The sequence below is a fragment of the Lissotriton helveticus genome, chromosome 1_1 (genome assembly GCF_964261635.1).
Source record: "Lissotriton helveticus chromosome 1_1, aLisHel1.1, whole genome shotgun sequence".
Lineage (NCBI taxonomy): Eukaryota > Metazoa > Chordata > Amphibia > Caudata > Salamandridae > Lissotriton > Lissotriton helveticus.
Genome location: NC_136057.1, coordinates 1685892433 through 1685908138, shown reverse-complemented (window position 1 = coordinate 1685908138; position 15706 = coordinate 1685892433). Strand labels below are relative to the sequence as shown.

The following is a 15706-nucleotide window of genomic DNA, read 5'->3' as shown; positions in this document are numbered from 1 at the left end:
ATTCGGGGGCGTGTTTACAGCGGGAGGGGCGGGGGCGGGAACGGCGCACGGACAGCGGGAGGGGGAGGACAAAATACGTATAAACAAAATGCTCCTTAATAAATAAAGCACCACGAGCACAGGGAGGGAGGGGGGGCGGGAACGGGCACAGGGGGGGGGGGGCGGGAACGGCGTACGGACTGCGGGGCCATTCATGCCTAAATAAACAAGTCAGGTCCCGGGCCGGCATCCAATCACAGCGCAGCCCGGGGAATGACGTCACGGGGGTGTCCCGGGCCGGCAGCCAATCGCAGCGCGGCCCGGGACAAAGGGGCGGGGCTTAAAAAAAGCACCAGAAACGCCCCCGAATCGTGTTTTCGAGAGAAAGCGCGATTGACAGCCTCTGCCTCCCAATGGCTAGCCTCCATTTATGGAGCTAGCCAATGAGAGGCAGAGGCGGTTCTAACATCACTACTGAAAACAAAAGATTTCGAGCTGGGAGGGGCTTCGCCCCTCGCCAAGTCGAAACCTAAAAAGGTTGTTTTCAGCATTAAAATGTGCCACAGGTTATTCTGCACGTGGTCCACACTGGTTAGCGTGCTAGTGTTATGAATGTCAAGAATAGACTATGTAGCTTTGACAGCGCACCCTTGGTAGTAGTGATCTAGCGGTTCAAGACCTAAGTTCTATAGGGATGTTTGAGAGTATATTCCAGAGGCAGCGTGAAAGTTATTACTAGTCAATGAATAGGAATATCCCACCAGTTATACTAAAGCTAAAAGGAGACTTGTACAAAAAAACTAAGTTTCTTCCCTAACAGTTACTCAGCTCTGACCCTATACATGTTGGAGACTACAATCCTGTTTAGAAGTGGCCGGTGTTGGGTCAGATATGATAATGGTCATATCCGATAAAACCCAACCCACAGGCATTCAAAAAATAACTAATGTAATAATTATCACCACGCTGACTTTTTAGGGATTAACAAGTTGATTTTGGTGCTACTACTTCAAACTCCGTATGTTCCAGTAAATATTGTGCCTTTTCTCCTAGTTAAATTCTAGTAGGTTTGCCCAGCCAAAATGTAACAAAGGATGCAATTTTTACCGCACCTCTTCATTATCAGTTGATCTAAATATCAAACCAGTTGTGACTGAAATCCCTGCACTAACAGGCCACGTGTAGTCGGACTCTATGTGTGTTATGAAACAATAGGCACACAGGATAACACACGTTAATGATTTAAGAGAAAAACAGATTCATTTTCTTCATTAAATTTGCAGCAATAAATGCAGCTGTGAACCACAAAATGACTTTTTAATGGTGCCAAATTTTCAAATCAATGTCACAATAATTTCCTGGGGCGGTCTAATGAGGGCACGAGTTATAGTTACTTACGATAACTAATACTGGTGAAATTCAAAAGTTTTTAACTGACACTTTCACCCAACTATGATGCCCCTTTAAATATACAGAAGTATAGATTTATTTTCGCCTGGAGGTGCCTTAACATGATTGTGTGCCCCCACCCTCCCACCCCCCATCTAATAAGCACTGTTGGAGATTGACTGGGAGGGACGATGGTATGGCTGAGAGAAAAAATGTTGGATGTCTGGCGGCTCCCTCCCCTGTCCTTTCCCCCAACAAATTGTTAAATAACTTAAGACTTCACTTATCACATATGCACACCTGCCCCCCTCCCCCACACCCCTCCCTGCACCAGACCACGATGGCATACATTGATGGTTTCCTTTTTGGGACCATCTGGAGTTGGGAAGTCGCTATGCTGCAAATCGGTTATGCTTTACTGATATGGGTTTCAGCCAAGTGATTTTTGTATTGTGGGCTTTGCTTATCGCAAAATCCTAATGAAGAAATTTGGGGGAAAAGTATATACTTATTTTTACTGAAAAAACTAAAGGCTAAAGTGATGTACTAGTTAGGCAAAGCCACTGGAATTAAGCTGCAGGAGAGGGCCAAATTATGCGGCAGGTTGATCAAAGTATGCAGCAAGAAAAGGCAAATTATGCAGCGTAATGCAGCACATTTTATAATACCATTACTTCATTATTTTTACACTTGGTAACACTGACTGGGCATTGGTTGCACCTCATTAGTACCAATTTAATACACAAATATAGAAATAAGCAACAGAGAGATGACCAGTCCAGCGTTGCAAAGGGCCTTCCACTGTGCTGCAACAAATGTTGCTGCACTTTTAGTAACTTTGGAACCGTTTGAGCTAGAAACAACTTTTTTTTGTTAAAATCTACAGATTGTGCAGCAGATGATGGATTAAGTGGCAAATGCAGCAAATCTATAATTATGCGAAAATCGGCGCACAATCACATACTTCCAGTGGCCCTGTAGTTAGGTGAATATGTCAGGGCCAACGTAACATTTTGAACTCCTAGAATCACAGAAATTCACCACTTCTAGTTAGCAGAGCTAATTATAGCTTGTGCCCACGCTATGCACTGCTTATGACCTCATATTACATAAGTCATGGCATATTCTATGACATCACTCATGACATCTCAAATGACATCATTAAAGACATCAATGAGACATATTTTTGTACACAATAGTTTTTCAAAGAAGTATGGCATTAGAGGTTTGAAATGGCGCAGAAAATTATAAAGCATCATCAATGCCATACAACCCCCTTTAGGTGAAGCAGGGTTCTGTTATGTGCAACATTGAGCCTATACCATACACTTCATGGGCATGGGTGACTCAGCTTGTGTTGACAATCAACTGCACATAGAAGGAAAGCCCCTACTGCACATGGTGTTCAATCTGTATACAGCTGTTCAAAGAAAAGAAAACCAGCTTCCCCCAGACACCCAAGCCTTGTTGCATACGTAATGCCACACTTCAGAACAGCCTTTAACCTGTACCAAACCCTTTACAGCTAGCGATCCTCTAGAGAGAAATGAAGCGGACAGGATTAGAAAAGGGGGTACTATAAACAGTATGTACACTCTGCAGAGTGTTTAGCCTGCACCACACTGTTTGCAGACAGACAAACCCATTAGGAATATGCCAAAGATTTCTAAACAGCATTTACTAAGAACAGTGTTCAATCTATGTAAAATCACTGTAAAGAGAGAATATTCATTGTAAACACTAAAGGCCTGAAGGTGCTAAAGGTCATACTACCTACACCCTTTATACTCAGCTGAAAACACTACAGATAAATCAGCTTCGGTGGCTTATCGAGCACATGTATACGGCTAAGTATCTGGTGCACACAGTCCTTTGACATATATAGACGAATCCCTTAAAATACTCAAAGTACTTCGCATTTACTGCAGACAATCACTGTACTGTTACAAACATTTTATGAAAACTAAAAACTTGTATGCAAGTCATCAAATGTCACCTGCTCATAATGTTAGTCCTGTGCGCAAATATTCATGACTTGCTCCATTCCTCTACACACCAATGACCCATTAGGAGCATGAACATTTTGATAACACTTACAAACATTAGCAGCAAAGAGGCTGTAAAAAATTAGGTAGAGAACTAGTGTGGGAAAGTGCCCTTTCTGGCATGGTCACCCACGCTTTTTGCCTCGTATTTTATGTGATTTGACTGAAGTGCACTGGGGTCCTGCTAAACGGGTCCCCGGTGCCAGATCTCTTTTCCGAAAAACTGTAGAACTGTACCCAGATTGGCAATACCTTTAGCACACCATGTAAGTTCCTTGTAAGTGGTGTCCCTGGTACCTAGGGCAAGGAGGCTAAAGAGGGACCTTAAGGGCAGCAGCACTAATTGTGCCACCCCAAAGGACCCCTCAAACACATACAGACTGCCACTGCCGGCTGCGTGTCCTGGTGCAGACAAAAGTGAAAACACGACGTGGCACACATCCCAGTGTAACGTCATAAGATGTGGCGCAACATTACGCTCCAACCACCAGTCGCACAGTTGACTCAGACAATATTCAATAGACTGCATCTTAAGTTAATTGATCCATTTGAATTAGTTTTGACCCATATTTTATTTAACGAATTTCTCATTACTTTCTAAATTCATATAAAAGGCTGCTTGTTTACCAAAACATTTCCAATGCTATAGATATGCCTATGAGAGCCTTTTACTGGGTGAACATTATTCATCCTGAACAGCTGTCCTCACTTTGCCCCCAATGCATTTCGGGCTAAACAGTCCTTCGTCAGGGGTAGTGATAAATCCAAATTAAAAATGCTATCAACGTTTGGAAACATTAGACACGAAGCATAAGCAAGAATATCTTGACACATTATACCAAGTATAATCCATGTGTATTTGATGTGAAAAAAATAATACATGAACCTCCGGGCTTTGTGAAGGCCCAACCGTGATCTCAAATGTGAAACTAAACTAACCACTTCAACCAAATACTCTTATCACACCTAATGCCACCCAGTGTATACCAGACTCAACCCCAATAGCGTGATGACTGCCCAAACACGGTGATAATGAGCTGTGCCTGCAAATGCTAAACGCTGTTCACAGTAATTAAAGCGGCACATCTCATTGCACCACCGTGCAAGTTCACGAAAAGCAAGCAGCTAAACTCGTGATCCCAATTAATCAACTCAATGTTGTTCTCCTCTTAGACACCCGTTCGCATTCCCACCTATCACATGCCTCTAATTACCTATTCAAGCCCCAAATTTAGGAAAAATACAAATCCCACAAACCACTGCATACCCTTCATTAAGCCCCCACCCTCCGTGCATAAACCCAAAAATGTATAAGTTGCGATTAAAAACGATATACCATATTTAATACAATTACATACGCCAAATGTACACCAACAAGAGCAATGTTTACAAGTCTTATATTCTTAAACGCAGACTTATTAGCAGTTCTTGTCTTGTGCGCATGAGTCTGCGTTTAAGAAGTTAAGACTTGTAAGCATTGTTTATATTGATGTACATTTGACCTCATCCCCGCGGTGCCATATTTTTATTATGGAGAAGAAATTATCAACATGAGCAAAGAGTTTTAATGAGTTCTCGGGCAGCTGGATCGGATACTCATTGCCGGCATATTCAAATCTTGCCCCAGGTCTTGGGCAATTTGCTTGAAACAACTCTTTGATCACTGCTTAGATTTTGGATCTATCCCTTCCGCTTGGGATGGAAGCATCATCATTCCTCTATGCAAAAAGTGTGATGGGAATGATCCTAAAACTTAGACCGATTGCACTTTTAGATGTAATATGTAACGTTTTCACCAAATGTCTTCTACAAGGACTATCTCGGGACACTTATTTCAATAATCTTTCATGGTCCAACCATGGCAAGGGGCAAATTTATAAAGATTGCAATTGGGTTGGTAAAAAAAATGATTTAATTAGTTGGGGGTAGAGACATTTCATCACTATTAAAAGAATGGGTCTAAAAAAATCTGCCAGTGGTATTATATGCACCAGAAGCTCATTCAATAGTTGCCCTGAAAAGATATGCCAGCATAGAGTATAAACTTTTGAAACATTTAGGTCTGGGGCAGTCATCTACAATAGAAATGATTTGCTTACATTAACCAGTATGAACTACAGGGCTTTCGATCTAATTCTTCGCTATGCACATAGGCATTTTAATCAGTCGTGATTTAAATAACCTGTTTGGGGAGCGTTTGTGCAGGATTCTGAAAGACTGTCTACCATTACACAGTTTTTCTGGTATTCAAATCATTGACAACATTCAAAACTATCAATGTGATTTAGCACACTGTAAGCAGATTACAATTGAACTGCTCCCTTGTTACTCATGGTGCAATTTAATTGTATTTAAGAGCAAATTTAGTACCTTAGATGAGGTCTATTAGCATGACGTTTGATAATCGGTTTGCTCCTGTTAAGCGAGAGCCTATACGCTAAAGTTAAAGGAGTCCTGGGGCTGCGCAGTTGTCAAATTTGTAAAGCCATGATACAAGATTTAGTTCATGTGATTTGTTCTTTAGTCTAGGTCTAGAAATCTTGAGCTCTAAATACTTGGTCCCAACACGTAAACAATTCTCCTGTGTGACAAGAGATGTTATTCTTTATGTTGAACCCACGCTCTGTAAATATTTGTTATTGTCTAAAAAGCTTTTTTAAGTCATATTTAAAATTCTAAGTAGGTTCAATGGACTAATGTAATACTGTTTTAAGAAAACACATAGCACTTATTATTTAGAAATAGTGTTGTTGGTTATCCCTAGGTCATTTTTAAATGTGCAAATTTGTAATCGCTTTATATTGTCAGCAGAGGTACTAGCTTTAATTTAAAATTATTAATGATCACATTTTTACCCAAGAGTAATTTGATGGGGGTTGAGTGGGCGATTTTATATATATAATTTTATGTTCTTACATGGCTTGTCTAATCATTTCTAAGGTGATGTATTGTTTTTGCAGCAGCTTCTGTGGACTCACAGCTGCGTTTTGTAAATAAATAAATAAATATGGGGGGGGGGGCATATGGCTCAAAGCCTTAAGAGGCCCCGGAGACCTCCATCACCTGGGGCCAAGTCCTTACTATTTGGAGAGGAGAGCAAATGCCCCCCTCCCACAAGCAGGCCCGGAGGACCCCCATTCCTCGGTGCCATTGTTTAATTAATGGGGAGGCGGTGAGTGATCTTCCTCTACAAGCCTTAAATGGCCCGGGACGCCATCCCCAAGGCAAATTACCATCATTAAGGGGAGGGTGGCCCACCCCTACCTAGCCTCAATAGTCCTTGGAGACCACATCCCCCATGGCCTAATTCCATTTTTGGAGAGGGCGTTTGGCCCCCCCCATCAGAGCTTTCATTAGCCCGGGCCCGCATCCCCAGGGCCAGAGGTGGGTGCCCTGGGGTCCGCCATCTGGAGGGGAGGGGGGGCCCAGGGATCACGCAGCACCAGTTTCCTCCATGCATGGTGCGGGAGTCAGCATTGCTCCTGCCAGGAGTTAACAGCTATTTATGCTTGCTCCCTCCAGGTGGAAGCAATATCGGCTTCACTGCCCGCTGGAATGCAGGCTGGGAAACAGACGTCTGCTACCACCAGGCAGAAGCATTATTAAATCTCCGGCCAAGTGGGAGCAGACATGATATCCCTGCATGCGGTGCTGCAGACAGGGAAGGCATGTTTGCTCCCGCCTGGCAGGAGATTTAAAAATGCTCCTGCCGGGAGGCAGCAAATACATGTTTCCCTACCCGTGCTAGGGCGGGGAAACTACTCTGTCCTAGGGGTGAGCTTCCCGGGACAGAGTAATTGAGCCCTCCCCGGAGTTGGGGTCCCTGGGACCTTAATAGGCTCAAAGAGGGCCCCCCCCCCCTTAAGTTCATTTTGGTCCTGAGGGTTGGGTACCCAAGGGTTTTCTTGTTTTTGTTTTATTTTACATCAATAAGTCCTGAGGGATTGGTACCCGGGGCCCTTTGAGGCTTGGGAGCGAGTCATGTGCCCCCCCCCTCTTTATTTATTTTTTATCAGCATGTTGGGGACCTCTAGGATCTCATCAGCTTGGGGAGAGGGATTGCACACCCCTTCCTCTTATTTAAGCCTTCTGGCGTGGGGATGTGGTCTACTCAAGTCCTACTCCCCATATTTTTCTGAAAAAACGAATGCCATTGGGGGGGGTTGCCACAATCACGCCATTTATTTTGCCCCCTGGGCTCCCATTCTGAGGCAAGTAGTATCTCGCCTTGTATGCATGAGAGTAGTGCATGTTTTGAACTAAGGCAGTATGTTTATTTTGTCCTGATGAAAACCCAGGGCAATAGATAAAGGGTTGAAATATGTCGACTAGTGGTTAACCCTCGCTGCGCCTGCCAGCCAACGGCCGTCGCGAGCACTACCTGTGTAGTGCGGCGCACGTTCGTTGGCCGACACGGCCCCGCCCACTCAATCAAACCGCTGCACCGCGGCAGAATTGCTGCCGCGGTTAAGTGTAATAGGACCATAACATCCTTACCCCTTTTTGGAAGTTATTTTTTACCATACCCAAACAACAAATAATGAAGGGACACCAAGGTTGGCTTAAGGAATTTGTATCTTTTCATGTACCCCGGTTTGAAAAATATTCAGTGTTCCCTGAAAAAAGGTCGAGCACATCGTGTTTTTTAGGAACCAGGATGGGAACTGGATGATTAAGCATGGCACTACTAGAGTGGATGAGGCTCTACCAAAGAAAACAGGATTTATTTTCACTATGAGCAGGGTTATTTTGCGAAGTAAATCTGCACACAAGATAGGGGATACCCTTTTTATATTTCAGGGGACTAAACCCCCAAATCCTGTAATGGCTGCCAGCAACATTTTCTAATGTTGATGGCACCCAATTACAGATCTCCTTCCTGCAGAGTCAGCCTTTCACAGGAGCTAATTGGACCAACTGAAAAAAGCTCTCTTGGGCCAATCAGAAAGCTCTATTTTTTTTAACGCTGGGTTTGAGGGACTCTAACGATACTCCTTAGAAGCCAACTGTCCAGATATACAAATATTTTGAACCTGAATTCTTCAAAAACTACGGAACGGCTCTGCACCAAATCACAAACCGCATGCTTTCTAGATCCAGATCCAACTTCCTGCCAAATTTGATAGAATTCTGTTCCGCTGTTTTGTGGTAGCATCGTCTAAAAAAAGTCTATAGAAAATTCATGGGGATTTTGTGCTTTTTGATACACCCATTTTTTCCTTGAGCCTCACCTGACAGATTAGCCCAAAACTTTCCAGGAAAGAGCAGAGGTGGATGAACTTTTTTGGGAAAGTTTCATGAAGACCGTGTCAAAGTTATTAGCAAAACAAAATGCACTTGATCTATTGAAAAACAGACCCAACTATAACTATAACATATATTATATATTTACACACAAACACAAATGACAGTGATGCAAACTGCAACACAAGGGCACAGTGTACAATCATATTGCTTATGGAAGGTATTTCCAACACTGCATCGACAGCAAGGGCTGTTTTACACTGCACACTGGCTTTATTTCACCTCTCCAGGATCTGTGCAAGTACCGCGCGACCCATGACCCATCAGCGCAAGGCGGACATTTCATTACCTCTTGCCAGGGTATCCTTCGGAGTACTTGTTATTGAGGCAGGATCCCAAGGCCTCCAGAGCGGCTCTGCTGCAGAAATTCTATATATAAGATAAAAGCTACATTTTACAACCTAGTTATGGAATGAAGATGGCCTAGCCACAGGCCCAGCGGCAATAAAAGGGAGGAAACACAGCTTCAGTGTAATCAACAAAAATAACTTTTTCCACTTATTCCTTGGACCGCTTCTCTGCTCTTCTGCCCTTTCTCTCCACTCACTCTATTTGACCTTCCTCATGTTCCCTTACCACAGTCTCTGACTTCCAATCAACTCTGCATCTTCACTTTGGCTCCTACTTGACTTACCTTTTGCCCTTTTCTTCCCTCACACTGTTCATGCTCCTGCTCCTTCACTCTACCCTCTTTCTCACGGCACCTTCTCACTAGTCCAGGCCCCTCACTCAGGCACTTCTCTGCCCTCACACTCCAAGTTATCCTTTACACCTCACCCTCTAGTCCTTTCTCACTTAATATCCCCTCTAACTTGCACCGCACCCCTTTATTGCTGGACTGGCAAACCCCTATCTTCTAAGATTACCCTCTCTCTCTGCTGTTTCCAGTATATGGTCTGTAGAGGATCTAGAGACATTGCCAATGCTATGCAATATAGGTGCCTCACCAGCACCAACTCACAGAATGCCGCTTCATTCTCAAACCACCCAACCTCATAAGTACTATATGTAGCAAACTCACCTCCGAGGCAATAAGCTCCAGCCCACGGCATTGTCTGTCCTTTTCTCGCTTTACAAGGTCCCACACTTCAGGGTCATCCTCGGCCAGACTCTCCTGCCCTAGCCACTGGCTGGCTGCTGCATTGTGCTGGCCACGGGTGCCCACAGCACGGGAAACCTGGCAGCTTCTTGCTAAGGGCTGGGGGGGGGACAAGACACACATATACATGAGTCATTGATAACTCAGAGACAATACAGTTAAAGATAAACCTACAAATGTATCAGCATCATCAATGGGGATAGACAACTCCCAATGGGCACACTGATTTTGGAAGTCTTTCTATAGAAGCCTATAAGCACATAAGCAGAACCTGTGTGCTCATGATCAGACATCACTCCCCAAGGCAGTGGTGGAAAATGAAGGGAGTGAAGCGCCGGAGGACCAAATCATTTTGTTAATTCAGCAAGGATACCCATCATGCAGAATCTTGGTAGCTTCCAAGACAAGGCCAGTCACCTGTTGCTCTCTTCTCACCATTGCCACGAGGTGCCTATCGTGGTGAGAAAAAGTCTGGAGTCATGAGTCCTTGAAACTTAACTTCCCGATAGATATGAACAAGGTGTTTTACTTCGGATTGCTTGTGTCCGGCAGGTGAGGAGAGAGCGCATATAGGAAGCTGTATAGATAGGCAGGGCTTAATTTGAGCCTGTGGTTTCCAGTGCTCGGCACCGGCACTTAATTGTTAACACCGGTACGAATTACAGTCTGCCACATAGTGGCACTGTCTAATTTAGATGGGAGCGTAACAGTGGTTTACTAATTGGTTATACATTAACAATGACTAATAACTGCCACCCAAGCCATTATATCTTTGGGGGGCCTGGAATAGTATGAATGGTCACTCTTGTTAGAGAGTGATGGGCAGCAGTTGTGTTGGTACTATCATTGGCAGTGCGGACGTGGGCCATGGATGGTGCAAGCTGGTGTGCCCTCCTGACGAGGGAGTTGGCACTTATTTGTTTTTACAAATTACGCACTGTGTATAGGTCAATGTTTAACACTACAACTCTCCTCCTTTAGCATGTTTCTTCTAGAAATCCTTCAATAGTGCCCTAGAAGGGGTCCCGTCTGCCATTTGACTGAGAGACTGGGTCTGCATGCCACACTTTGCTGGCTTCAATATGAGAAACTTAAAGGGAACAACATACTGCTGGAATGCGTTGCTTTCAAGGCAAGACTATCCCCCTCAGGCACAAATACTCATTTGAAGAGTGCTGCATCCAGCTCTTTCCCCATTTCCCCAAACGGCTGATGAAGGCATCCCCTCCTCTCTGTACTAGACTGCTTTCAAGTACAGACAGCTCTGCTTTTCCAGTAGGTACTCTCAGTTAATAAAGTTTGTTGTTTTCCAGTGCAAGCCAAAAGTCTGGATCCTCGATAGGGGCCAGAAGAAGGCTTCTCTCCTTCCAGAGATGTCTAACTCACTGTAAGACGAGGTCTTATTTATTCATTGTAGTCTGATGGGTTCAAGGGCTTTGGGTAGTCTCAGACACTTGAGGGCCAATACAATGGAGGCTGTCTGTTTCAAAACAGACCGGACATTGCGGCTGGCTTCAGACGGGCTCAAAGTGCCCGTCTGCCATTTGGAAACGGCACGTAATCCCCAAGGACGGCGTTTTACACTGTCCGGATTACGATGCTAGGTTTCCGGCAGGCTTTCCATGGCAGGCTTTCAGACATGAAAAGCCTGTCGGAAAGAGAGTTTGGGGGCCCCTAGCAGGGCCCCCTTCTACCTGCAGCCTCTGGTTAGGGGCCACCGATGGTGCCCCCTGTTGATCCCTGCACCGAGTGGCAGGCACCTTGAAGAGTCTACCACACGGTGCAAGGATGAACATAAACTCCCTTTTCTGTATGGGAGCTTGTACTGCCGCCGGTTTCCGACCGTGGCACAAGCTCCCATACAGAAAAGGGAGCTTGCGACCACACCATGTGCGGTTCCATCATAATTCAGCAGTTGGGACTACCAACCAGAGGTCAGTCAGACCCGTATCCGAGACGGCCCACCCAACACCGTAATGAGTGCTTCTCTTGGCTTGTCTAAGGGTGCGGCTCAATCTGATGACTTTTCAGGACTATGAGGAGTCAAACTACCACCAGTTTACACTGGTTCACAGCATTCAAAATAGAAACAATATATAAAGGTGGCACTCCAGTTGAACCTGCGAGTGTAATGTTCCCCCGACCCTGCCTTAAAATGTCTTTTTTGGTTCTAAAATGTCAGCAACAATCTATTCTTGGTGAATGGGGAGGGGGTGGTGGAATCTGATAGGAAGTGGCAGTATCCTTCTGCACAACAACACACTGTAAAGAAGGCTTCTTCCCTGCCATTGAAAGCCTTTCTGCATCATTGTTGACAGAGTGCTATTCTACAAAGACTATGCCACTAAGTTGCTTTATGCCAACAGACAGACGATCTAAGACAACATGCAGTCAAGTGACAGAAACATGGTTGACAATATTAGATCAAACAAGCACTGGCAAAGCAAATAGGTCTCACAAACAAGAAAGTTATTACCTTTGCCAATGCTTTTAGCCATGTTGTACAGCAGTGTGGCTGGTGTGAAGCATATCCGAAATAAAAAAATAAAATTTAAAAATAAAAAAAGCACTTTCACAAGGCCAGCAATAGCGGCTCCTGGTGGGAGTGCTGCAGGCTGTGGGGCGGGGCAGGAGCAGGGTGGGGGGGATAGTAAACTACGGCATATGGCTGAACATAGGTGTGCAAATAAATACAACTAATTTCATTGTGCACGCTGCACTGCCAAATGTGATGCAGCGCACACAATGAAATTAGTTTTATTTATTTGTTTACTTACCTCTGTTCGACCGTATTCCGTAGTTTACTACCCCCACCCTGCTCCTCCACCACCCGCGCCAGCCCGCTCCACCGCACTCCTACCATGAACCGCTACTGATGTCCAGCACTGCCTGTGTAATAGCCCTTTTTAGGTCGAGCCTGGGCAGCGCATGCGCTGCAAGGTATGCTTAATTCCGGTAGGGACTTGAAGCTCCGCCCACTCTCCACCCATATTTTTCATTGGCTTGTGTCATGGTCTACTGTAAACTGTGGCTGTTCATTGGTTAATAGGCTTAGTAGTTCCTCCTTAGTACTGCCTTGTCTCATTTTGTAACCTTCCATGGCGACACCCCCGGTTACGTGTGTTGTTACTTGGTAGGCTTGAATTACTGCCTCTGAGGACAATTTTCTCAAATAGCTTAGTCCTCCTGCTGCTGCAGGCAGGACACGCTCACCTTTATTTTTACAGCACAGGCACCGAACGCATTTGCAATTCAATAGGTCTCGCATTTGCGAGAGTTTAAGCTATTGGCACTGTAAATGACAATGCCTTTCATTTATCGGTTTTAAAAACAACACAAATAAAAGGCATTGTCATTTACAATGCCAATGTCTCAAACTCTCGTAAATGCAAGACCTATTGCATTGCAAATGCTTGTTTTTATTGCAGGCGGGTGTCAGCACAGAGGGAGGGCATGTGGGGGAGCACCATGGAAAAGGCAGGGTCTGGGGAAAAAGCTCTATGATGCGGCCAACAGTGACCGCGTCAGGCATGTTTTAATGATAATTGCGGAGTGGAAAGCAACACAGAGAGAGGGGAGCAAGAGGCAAAACGGAGGGGAGGGGCAGGAGCCAAACAGCTGGAGGGAGCCAAAAGGGGAATGTGGGGGAGCCAACACAGGAGGGAGCCAACACAGAGTGAGGGAAGGGGAGGGAGTCAACACAGGGGGGTGCACAGGCAACACAGAGAGAGGGGGGTAGCAAACACAGAGAGCGGGAGGGGGGAGCCAACACAGAGAGCGGGAGGCGGGGAGCCAACACAGAGAGCGGGAGGCGGGGAGCCAACACAGAGAGCGGGAGGCGGGGAGCCAACACAGAGAGCGGGAGGCGGGGAGCCAACACAGAGAGCGGGAGGCGGGGAGCCAACACAGAGAGCGGGAGGCGGGGAGCCAACACAGAGAGCGGGAGGCGGGGAGCCAACACAGAGAGCGGGAGGGGGAGCCAACACAGAGAGCGGGAGGCGGGGAGCCAACACAGAGAGCGGGAGGGGGGAGCCCACACAGAGAGCGGGAGGGGGGAGCCCACACAGAGAGCGGGAGGGGGGAGCCCACACAGAGAGCGGGAGGGGGGAGCCAACACAGAGAGCGGGAGGCGGGAGCCAACACAGAGGGCGGGAGCCAACACAGAGAGCGGGAGGCGGGGAGCCAACACAGAGAGCAGGAGGCGGGGAGCCAACACAGAGAGCGGGAGGCGGGGAGCCAACACAGAGAGCGGGAGGCGGGGAGCCAACACAGAGAGCGGGAGGGGGGAGCCAACACAGAGAGCGGGAGGGGGGAGCCAACACAGTGAGCGGGAGGGGGGAGCCCACACAGTGAGCGGGAGGGGGGAGCCCACACAGTGAGCGGGAGGGGGGAGCCAACACAGAGAGCGGGAGGCGGGGAGCCAACACAGAGAGCGGGAGGCGGGGAGCCAACACAGAGAGCGGGAGGCGGGGAGCCAACACAGAGAGCGGGAGGCGGGGAGCCAACACAGAGAGCGGGAGGCGGGGAGCCAACACAGAGAGCGGGAGGCGGGGAGCCAACACAGAGAGCGGGAGGCGGGGAGCCAACACAGAGAGCGGGAGGCGGGGAGCCAACACAGAGAGCGGGAGGCGGGGAGCCAACACAGAGAGCGGGAGGCGGGGAGCCAACACAGAGAGCGGGAGGCGGGGAGCCAACACAGAGAGCGGGAGGCGGGGAGCCAACACAGAGAGCGGGAGGCGGGGAGCCAACACAGAGAGCGGGAGGCGGGGAGCCAACACAGAGAGCGGGAGGCGGGGAGCCAACACAGAGAGCGGGAGGCGGGGAGCCAACACAGAGAGCGGGAGGCGGGGAGCCAACACAGAGAGCGGGAGGGGGGAGCCAACACAGAGAGCGGGAGGGGGAGCCAACACAGAAAGCGGGAGGGGGGAGCCAACATAGAGAGCGGGAGGGGGGAGCCAACATAGAGAGCGGGAGGGGGGAGCCAACACAGAGAGCGGGAGGGGGGAGCCAACACAGAGAGCGGGAGGGGGGAGCCAACACATAGAGAGATGGAGGGGGAACCAACAGACAGAGAGAGAGAGATGGAGGGGGAACCAACAGAGAGAGAGAGATGGAGGGGGAACCAACAGAGAGAGATGGAGGGGGAACCAACAGAGAGAGATGAAGGGGGGAACCAACAGAGAGAGATGAAGGGGGCAACCAACAGAGAGAGATGAAGGGGGGAACAACAGAGAGAGATGGAGGGGGGAACAACAGAGAGAGAGATGGGGGGGGAACAACAGAGAGAGATGGAGGGGGGCAACAGAGAGAGATAGGGAGGAGTCAACACTGAGGGAGGAGCCAACACAGGGGGGGTGCAGAGGCAACACAGAGGGAGGGACTACAAATCAGGGGTGACTGTGGAGGGGAGGAATGAGCTGGGATAAAACACATGGACAACAGAGGATGGGAGGGGTTGTCCAAGCGGATGACAACGGAGGGTGGGAGAGGCTGAGAGGTCAAGCAGAGAGAGCAGAAGGAGGAACGCGGAGGCGGCAAGTATGTGAGGAAGATGGCTTAAAAAGACACAATCTTGTAGAGTGCTTAAAGTCAAAGAAAAATATAGTGGCTAAAAAAATGAGCAGTGTAAAGACACAAGTAATCATCCATGCCCCAGGAAAGTGACAAACACACGAAGAGGAACGAAGCCTACGGCAGCTGACTACTAAGTAAGGAAATAAGTTTGACAGTGATACAAACTATTGGTAATTTCATCCAGACAGCGCAAGCACGGTCTAGATTAAATCTAAAAAGCTGACATTTTACACACTTGAATTATATCAAGTACTCCCACACAAATTACCTCAAATGTGTGCCCTCCCACCCCCACGCACTTCAAAAAGGATCATGA

At 47.2% G+C, this 15706-nt stretch overlaps 1 protein-coding gene across 1 annotated transcript in view; it reads right to left on the bottom strand.

The window, feature by feature from the left end:
• Positions 1-15706, bottom strand: part of SHMT2 (serine hydroxymethyltransferase 2) — a 197778-nt gene that overhangs the window by 148764 nt on the left and 33308 nt on the right. Inside the window, exons 2-3 of the mRNA XM_078688975.1 lie at positions 9739-9915; positions 9007-9086 (exon numbers count right to left, since the gene is read on the bottom strand). Coding sequence (XP_078545101.1) covers positions 9007-9086; positions 9739-9915 — 257 coding nt within the window. The remainder of the gene's footprint in view (positions 1-9006; positions 9087-9738; positions 9916-15706) is intronic.